This window comes from Nelumbo lutea, chromosome 7 (assembly GCF_056320005.1).
Source record: "Nelumbo lutea isolate HS-2025 chromosome 7, American lotus-T2T, whole genome shotgun sequence".
In the NCBI taxonomy this organism is placed as follows: Eukaryota; Viridiplantae; Streptophyta; class Magnoliopsida; order Proteales; family Nelumbonaceae; genus Nelumbo; species Nelumbo lutea.
In genome coordinates this window covers 53,007,263-53,017,045 of record NC_142690.1, presented here as the reverse complement: position 1 = coordinate 53,017,045, position 9,783 = coordinate 53,007,263, and the positions used below count along the sequence as shown (strand labels likewise).

General features: G+C 38.6%; 1 protein-coding gene across 4 annotated transcripts in view; it reads left to right on the top strand.

The window, feature by feature from the left end:
* Positions 1-1,627: 1,627 nt before the first annotated feature.
* The window catches only part of LOC148846401 (Cysteine proteinases superfamily protein), a 91,080-nt gene continuing 82,924 nt past the window's right edge, over positions 1,628-9,783 (top strand). For 2 of the 4 annotated variants that reach the window (XR_016102192.1, XM_088954736.1), the window contains exons 1-3: positions 1,774-1,995; positions 2,612-2,809; positions 6,194-6,267. Coding sequence is in view for 2 of the 4 variants with exons in the window: in XM_088954736.1 (XP_088810862.1) it covers positions 2,645-2,809; positions 6,194-6,267 (239 nt within the window). In the remaining 2 variants the exon portion in view is untranslated. Of the gene's footprint in view, positions 1,996-2,611; positions 2,810-6,193; positions 6,268-9,783 lie in introns of all 4 variants that reach the window. The other 2 variants (XR_016102191.1, XM_088954737.1) reach the window with 2 other exon arrangements.

Below are 9,783 nucleotides of genomic sequence, written 5' to 3'. Positions count from 1 at the left end.
AAGAGATGATCCATATCCAGTCTCAGTAGATGATCCAGCTAAAATTCTCCAGATCGGTGCTTCAATCGAGGAACCATTTTGTTCTCAACTAGTAAGCTTTTTAATTAATAATTTAGATGTATTTGCATGGTCCACGACACAAATGCCCGTCATAGATTCAAAAATAATAACTTACAAGTTAAACAATGATCCCTTAGTTAGGCCAGTTAGGCAGAAGAAACACAACCTCGCCCCGGAGCGTTGGAGAATAGTCAACGAGGTCGGATAACTCCTTGCGGCCGATTTCATAAGGGAGGTCCATTACCTGAGCTGGGTAGCCAACCCAGTCCTAGTAAAAAAGACCAACGGTAAATGGCGCATGTGCATCGATTATACCGACCTAAATCAGGCTTGCCCGAAGGACTATTTTTCGCTGCCTAAGATCGACCGTCTAGTGGATGCGACCTCAAGGCACGGGTTGCTAAGCTTCTTGGTTGCGTACTCGGGATACAACCAAATCAAGATGGACCCTGCCGATGAAGAAAAGACCGCATTCATAACCGAGTTTGGACTATATTGCTATAAGGTGATTTCCTTTGGGATAAAGAATGCCGGGGCAACCTTCCAAAGACTTGTAAATAGAATCTTTGAGCCATTGATCAGTAATAAAGTTGAATGTTATGTAGATGATATGGTCATAAAGACACAAATTTCAAAATCTTTATTAACTGATTTACAAAGTGTTTTTGAAATTTTGCGTAAGTATAACATGAAGTTAAATCCTAACAAATGCGTCTTCGGTGTCACCATGGGTAAATTCCTGGGTTACATAGTCAATCGACGCGACATCAAAGTCAAACCTGAGAAAATAGGAGCCATCTTAGACATAAAACCACCTCATAAACTAAAGGAGGTTTAGATACTAAACGGTAGGATAGCCGCTCTGAGTTGCTTCATGTTTAAATCGGTAGATCAATGTTTGCCTTTCTTTAAGATTATAAAGAAAACAAGGATTTCGAATCGATTGCAAAATGTCATATCGCCTTTGGCGAGCTGAAAAAATAGTTAGATATATTAATGAAAGAGGTTGTGGAGATGATAATTGGGACATTGTTGGCACCCTCTTATTAATAGTTGTTGGATATCATACCAATTCGATCTCCTACCCACACCTACCCACATTACGGATACTAACTCCGATGAACGATAACATCAAATAGGAGAGATGTTCTGAATGTGCAGCTGTATTGACGCATGGGTATGGGTAGGTGTGGGTAGGAGATCCGAACTGATACCATACTGCCATACTTGTCTACATCTTTCAACCTTCAACGATATGTTCAACGATATGTCCCGTATCTGCCAAACAGATAACGAGCACAGTCTACTGGGTAAGGGATACGTGGCTTGCAAAGATGGTTTCTTTATTATGATGAACGGTCCTGATTTACAGATAGATCAAAGTGGGGTCCGCCGTGCAGGACACAGATACGGATGAGATATTATTATCTGGGGATTGGGGTGAGTCATAATTCTATAGCCAACACTCTCGTCTAACTTGTCATGAGCAATGTGTCGTGTTAATCACTGATTGGCTCCATAAATCCAGATAATAAATATTTATGGACTTTTTTCCATATTCAACCAAGGGATGGTAAACACGTAGGTGACATCCAATGAGAGCGCTCTCGTTGGATCCACTTATTCGGTAAGAAGCGTTGATAAGTCAACAACGTGCCGTCACGACGACCACCAGCTGGGCGTAGTTAGCACCCTGCTTAAGTTTATGAGCATGTGAATATCTTAATATTGTCTTAACACTGAACCTCATACGGCGGTTTGAAGAGTCTTCTGAAAGAGTTCTTCGTTTCTTGTTGCAGACAATGACGTCCAAGCATTCCCAAACTACCATCTGCAAGGAACTATAACTTCTTTTGTTTCCTTTCCATCTTTTTATTGTTTTCATCACAGATATCGCAGTTCTGAATCCGTTCTTGTTTCCTGCTCATCGTAATCGTAAGCTCTCTCTCTCTCTCTCTCTCTCTCATGCCTTTTCTTTTGATTTTGCATCTTTTTCATCGTATGTTTACGCTCCTTGCTTCTTTCTGCAAATTTGATTGGGTTTTTTTCCCTCAATTAGATGTTTGTTTCTGTTCACACGTGTGAATCGGGTTATTAGAAATTTACGTACTGTTGTATAACTTTTGATGATATTTGGCAGCTGAGTGGCCTTGGATCAAAGAAGTGGATTGAGATTATGTTTTCAGAATTTAATACTGTAATTGTGAATCCGTACTGGAATTATTGATGGGTTATGTACATTACACAACTCAGATTAGGTTGGAAAATTGAGTGAATTCTTATTAGCGAATTAGGAAGTTGGAGTTATTAATTTTGCAAGAGTTTTTTTTTTTTTTTTTTTTTTCCCCTAATTTAGGGATATCTATCATTCATATTGTTAGGTACTTATTGTTGTGAATTGGAAGGTGTTAAACTATGAGCAATTAGAGTTAAGTACATAGGTTTGTTGTTTGGTTTATTCCTAAATTATGTTGTTTACTTATATTTGGCATCGGATGTTATCTATACTTGCTAACTTAGCTCTTCGGCTCTTTTGATTTCTTTGTTCTAGGTGATTTTGGCTAGATTTTCTAATTAAGCTAGTATGACTGAAAGCTATGCCAATGCATGCGGAAGTTCTAGCTCCAGTTTTAATAGCAGCCTGCAAGATACAGAGGATGATAGAACTATTGCCACGATCTTAGCAGAAGAAACCTTAAAAGAGGATGGCAGGCTTGGGAAGCGGCTGTCTCATCTGGACTCTATCCCAGTAAAACCCTCACTCTGAAATATTAAATGCATTATGTCATGTTTCACATACAATGGCATTAAGCAACTCTGCATAGGTTTGCGATTTTCTTGATATTTCTAGATGCCTCTTTAGCAAAATTTCTGACATCCCTATAGCATAATAGTTTATATGCATCAGTGAATTTCTAATTTTTCTTAAGTACCAATAGGTCTGTTATTATTTTTTGTACCATCACCATTGTGCTTTTCTTGGCAAAATTATCAGGAATTTCATTTATTTTGGAATGATTAAATACTATTAGGAGTAAACTTAGATACTTAACTTAGTTATGATATACTGAATGCTAACACATATTACCTTCATGTTGGTTGTACTCATAAAATTAATTTTGTTTTCAATTTTGGAAAATGAGTGGTATCCTGTTTCATGTGTCAGGGTTGCCTTTCCTATGTTATTAAACATATTTGGATATGTTACTCTTCAATATCTAGCAAAGTCCAAGCTTCATGCATATCCTGTCTTATGTGCTAATATTTGACTAATGATGTTGAATATTTTCCAAGTATTCTATAGAAATGAACCATTGGTAAAACAAGTTTCTTTTCGGTTTATCCCCCTCAGGTCTGCTTATTTCTGTGGTATCATAATTTTTACCAATGGAAAAATGAGAGAGGGCCACACTGGCTGATGTAGGACCAACTGGTTTCATACTTTCATACCAAATGATGTTGGACTGTTATGACCCAAGAGTGAGTCTAGGAAGTTACTAATTAACTAGAATTGGGTTTAGGGATGGTTTTATTGAAGGTAGAAATAAGTTGGGTTAGGAAGGGTCTCGGGGCTCAACTACAAGAATTGCAGGTTTGTTTCAAAATTGTGAAAGGTTATGAATAGAGGAAAATAAATCTAGGTTTGGAAATATTCAATGATTCAATCTAATTTTGAAGGTATTTTGGAAGGGATAATTGTTCCAAAACTCCAAATATGAGAGCAATAAAAGATGGATTGGCACAAAAGGGAAGAAATAGTTGAAACAAGAAAAGTTTGGGTTATAGTGTAAACTAAAGGAAAACATACATGGATCAGTTTCAGTCCTTTGGCATTGTTGAATGAGCTCCTTTGATAAACTTGTCAGGCTATTAATGAATGTAATATCTACCGGTAGAATTTTGGAGTAAACAGAGAAAAGAGAAAGAGATAACCTAATATTACCCAACAGGGGCATAAAATCAGTCTAGGGTTTATGGGAATTGCTCACCATAAGCAAAATATGTAAAAATTCACTACAATATCAATAATAAATTATTAACCATGCTTGATTGTAAAATATATTATAAGTCTGGAATTGGGAGAAATGGAAATTGTAGAATTGTCAACATCATATTTTGAACAAAAGAAAATTTAATTAACTCCATAAACAACTATTCGCCCCAAGAGTTGCACTACCAATTTCAAGTTTCTAATATGATTCAAATCATTGCTTTCATAGAGTAGTATGGTGTCATTTGCAAATTGCAAATGGGTAATCGACACTATATCCCTCCCACTCTCCACCCTTGTACTAACTATCTCGAATCTGCCTTTAGGATTAGTCTACTCAGAACATCAGAATTAGAGTAAACAAGAAGGAGCAGGGTGTGGACACAACCCCACACCCAATTATACCACCTCTCCCCAAACCCACAATGAGCCATTACCTCCAACATAAATGACCAATCCACCAAATCATAGGCTTTCTCCAAATCCAGTTTGCATATTGACTCTTTTCTTCTGGGTCTTTTCAAATATTCCAGACATTCATTTGCAATCAAGCTTTGATCAATAATTTGTTTTTCTTGCACAAAAGCCCCTTGATTAGACGATATGATTGAAGGGAGGACTTTTTTAATCCTCATAGACAACATCTTAGCTATTATATTGTAAAGACTATTCACCAAAGTACCAAACAGACAGGCCTAAAATCCTTTGGGTGTACAACTTCATTCTTCCTCAAAACCAAGGAAATAAAGGTGGAATTCAAACTCGGATTTGTTACCCCCTCTCAAAAAATTCATTGAACACCTCCACTAGCTCTCCTTTTAGAATATCCCAACAGCTCTGGTAGAAAGCCATGGTAAAACCATCTGGCCATGTAGAAAATTACTTCCTTGATTTCTTCCAACTCTAAAGTCTTTCTAACGAAGCCTTTGTATCATCAAATAAGCAAGGTGAGTCCAACCCTTCAATCCACACTCTATCTACTTGGGGCCTTCTAAAAATAGATTTGAAATGGTCCACAAAAGCCCCTGCAATCTCTCTTGTATCAGTGATAACCCTATCCTCAATCTCCAATCTAGACACAAAGTTCTTGCTTCTTCTTCTATTAGCTAAGGCATGGAAGAATTTTGTATTCCTACCTATGAAACTTCATTCCTTCCATTTAACTCTAGGCCTACTTCTTTCCCACCACTTTTATACTTTCTGAATGTATCCAAGATGATGACATAGCCACATATTTTCAAGTACAAAAGGAGCAGGTTCCAAACGATTAATCTCCTCCTTAAATATGGTGATTGGCCAATGGTTAGTGGCCACTCTAGGTAAATCTCTTGAAACCAACCCACCAACCCACCCCGGTGCTCCTCCCATTCCAAGGAAAAAATAAATCTATCTAGCTTGGAGCAAATTGGGTTGAGCTGGAGGTTAGACCACATGAAGCTGTGATATTATAGCAGAGACAATTTCTTATGTTCAAAGACAACCTGAATACCTGATTAAATTTTTCCATGCTAGTAGTGATTAATTCCTTGCTTGAAACCCCTTGCTGATTTCTGTATTCCCCTCCACACTAAACATCCATATGGTAAATTGGATTGCCCCGGCTCTCAGTTTGAGCTTCTTGTCCCATACTTCACCATTATTATTATTTTCTGCTGCATTATGGGCTGTTCATTCCATCTCCAGTATCGCTTATCTAAGGACGCCACATAAAATTTTCTGATTTTTCCTATCCCTAAACCCTCTTTCTTTCTTGGCCTGTAAACTTTGCTCTGCTTGACTAAATGAAACTTGAACTCCTCTTTCCACCTCCACCACAAAAAGTCTCTCATTCATTTCTTTTCCAAAATCTTGGTTACACTGGATGGGTTGGGGAAGAGAGACAATAAATAGGTAGGAAGTGAGGACAATGCACTTTTGTTCAGTCTTAGTTTTCCACCCTTTGACAAGTATCTTGATTAATGTTAGGAAGTCAGGCTACACTAACAGTCTTACAATTTCTCTGTTACATTTGAATTTTGATTATTTACTATATATATATATATATAACTGCTGGATATTTTAGGAGATTAATTTCTTTTATTTGTTTTGTTTTTTCTACAATCCATGCTTTGGACTCATTATAATCCTTGGCTTTATTTGCAGCACACTCCTCGAGTTAATGGGGCAATTCCAAATGTAGATGATGCCACCTTAGATCATGAACGACTATCAGATAGGTTGCAATTTTCATCACAAAAACTTGACATATACATTATTCTTGTTAATCTTTCTTGTCTAGATTAGGTAAAGGACCTTTTCTTGCCTGGTTTTTCTTTTCTTTGTATACATTATTCTTGTTAACCATTTCTGTCTAAATTAGGTAGAGGACTTCTTTCTTTTTCTTTTTTTTCCATTCTTTCTTTGCTTTTTTCTTTTTTTACTTCATTGTTTTTGTTTATTATTTCTTTCATACTATCATTTGTTCTAACTTTTCATTGATCTTTGACATGCTGTTGTCATGAGATCTATTTGGTTTTGGTATAGATTTCCAAAATATTGATGCATCTACCATGCCTATGATACATTTGCAGAATTTTATGTATTTAAATCTGTAAAATATGCCTCTAAGACTCCTTGGAATGATCTCAAAGGTATCATCATCATTATGATTTAGGACAGTTGATGACACTTGAGTATAGCTAAAGCCTCAAGTAGAAAGCCTTATGTGCTGATTTTGGCCAAGCTTCTTGTGAAAGGAAGAGGAGAAAGTTGGGGGTTTCAGCAATAGACAAAGGAAAGGGAAGAAAAGGAGAAGAAGGTCGACTAGGATAGTGATGCATAACACTAGCCGCTAGCCCCTCATTCTATTTATAATTAACTTAAATATGAGATATTACAAAGATGCCCCTAGTAGGGCGGCAACTCAACTAAGTACTTACAATTCTTTTAAAAATAAAAGACTAATGGGCCCAAGGCCCAACAACTTCTTAATTTAAAGGAAAACAAACTAAACATAAATCGGCCCAACATAAATCAGCCCACTCAAACACTCCCCCTCAAGTTGGGAATAGATATCACACATTCCCAACTTGCATAGATCATGTTCCAGCTTATTCTTCGCAACGCCTTTTGTGAGAACATCAGCAAGCTGCAGATCAGAAGAAATGTATGGAAGACAAACTTCTCCAGAAGTTACCATTTCTCTGATAAAATGTCTATCTACTTCAATGTGCTTAGTTCGGTCATGCTGGACTGGATTATGGGCAATATTGATTGCTGCCTGGTTATCGTAGTATAGCATCATAGGTTCTTCTGCCTGTACACCGATTTCTTCTAATAGAGAACGGATCCAGAGAAGTTCTAAAACTCAATGTGCCATGGCCCTATATTCCACTTCTGCACTTGATCTTGCCACAATTGTTTGTTTTTTACTCTTCCATGAGACTAGGTTACCCCCAACTAGGGTGCACACTCCTAAAGTTGATATTCTGTCATCAAGGCATCCTGCCCAATCCGCATCTATATAGGTCTCTAGCTTCAGTTGTCCATGATCAGTAAACAATATGCCTCTGCTTGGATGTCCCTTCAAATATGCAAGGATCCTGTCAACTGCCTTCCAATGCTGATCTCGTGGAGCATGCATGTTTTGACTCACTACACTTACTACATAGGAGATGTCTGGTCTTGTCATACACAAGTATAGTAGCCGACCCACAAGTCTTTGGTATCTCCCAAGGTCCTTCACTGGTTCACCTTCTGATGCACTGATTCTATGGTTCTGATCAATGGGGGTGCTAGCTGCCTTTGTTCAAAGCTTCCCTGTCTCTTGGAGAAGGTCCAAGACATACTTCCTTTGAGAGATAAAAATTCCATGTTTCGATCTTGCAATTTCAATGCCTAAGAAGTATCTTAGTTCTCCAAGATCCTTAATCTCAAGTTCCTTATGCAGGTTCCTCTTCAGACTATCAATCTCACTCAGATCATTCCCAGTGACAACAATGTCATCCACATAAACAATTAGGATTGATACCAAAGATCCCCTGCGCTTCACAAACAAGGTGTGATCAGATTGAGTTTGAGTGTAGCAAAAAACAATCAAGGCCTTTCTGAATCTGTCGAACCATGCTCTGGGAGATTGTTTCAAGCCATATAGTGACTTTTTTAGCTTGCACACCTTTCCCTTTTCAGCATTATCATAAAAACCAGTTGGAAGATCCATATACACCTCTTCTTGCAGATCCCCATTCAGGAAAGCATTCTTTACATCCAGTTGAAACAAGGGCCAAGAGTATGAGGCAGCAAGAGAAAGGAGTATCTGAATAGAGGTCATCTTTGCAATTGGCGCAAATGTCTCTAGATAATCAATGCCATAGGTCTGTGTGTACCCTTTTGCAACAAGTCTTGCCTTGTACCTCTCTATACTTCCATTTGCCTTATATTTTACTGTGTAAACCCATCTGCATCCAACTGTCTCCTTGCCTTCTTGTAGGTCCACAATCTCCCATGTCTGATTCTTAATCAAAGCCTCCATCTCTTCTTGCATAGTTATCTTCTACTCGGGTTTGGAGAGAGCCTCACTAACACCCTTGGGTATAGACACTGAATCAAGAGAAGAGAGAAAAGCACGGTAGGAAGGAGAAAGTCCACTATAGGATAAGTACTGTGAGATACAATGAGCAGTGCACTTTCTCTTCCCTTTTCTAAGAGCAATAGGGAGATCAATGTTATCTGTAACAGTGTCAGTAGGATCAACGGGAACTGAAATAGTGGGGGGAACTGAAATAGTGGGATCAAGAGGAATACCTGAATCCGTATCAGCTGAATCTGGAGTCTCCAAGGGATCAACAGGAAGTGGTGGTGTGAGTTCTGTTGTAGTGAAATCAACCGCCTTATGAAGTCTCTGCCGTGAGTAATGCTGTGAAATGGAACGCAAAGGAGGTGGCAAGGTGGGTGACATCGGGTGGTGGTCAAACATAGGGGTAGACACAGGAATTGGAACTAGGAGAGGGATAGACTGCTGACTTACTTCCCCAAAACACTCCCCCTGAGAAGGATCCTTTGAGAAGAAGTACGTAGATTCAAAAAATGTAACATCCATAGTAACATACCGGTTCCCAGAGACTGGATCATAGCAGCAATACCCTTTCTGATTCTCTGCATATCCAAGGAAAACACATTTCTTTGCCTTGGGATCAGGCTTTGGACGGTAAGGGCCAAGAATATGTGCAAAGTAGATACATCCAAACACCCTTAGAGGAATATGAAGCATCTCCCCTTGAGGAAAAAGAAGGCTGAGTGGGGTCCTGAATCCGAGTACATGAGAGGGCACTCTGTTAATCAGATATACTGCCGTGAGAATTGCATCACCCCAAAAACGAACCGGAACTGTGGCTGTGATCATCATGCTTCTTGCTGTCTCAACGATGTGTCTGTTCTTCCTCTCTGCAACACCATTCTGCTGTGGACTATAGGAGCAACTGCTCATGGATAACACCATACTCCAAATATGAGGCAAGATGTCTCTCAAAATAATCCCTAGCATTGTCAGATCTGAACATCTTTATTCTTGTCCCAAACTGTGTTAGTACCATCTGGTGGAATTGCCTCACCAAGGATGGTACTTCATCGCGTGGTTTCATCAGGTAAATTCAGGAATATCGAGAGAAATCATCCACAAACAGGAGAAAATAGTGATAGTCGTCATATGCTCTGAGGCTCCAAAGTCTATTATCCAAGGGGAGATCTCTCCTTAC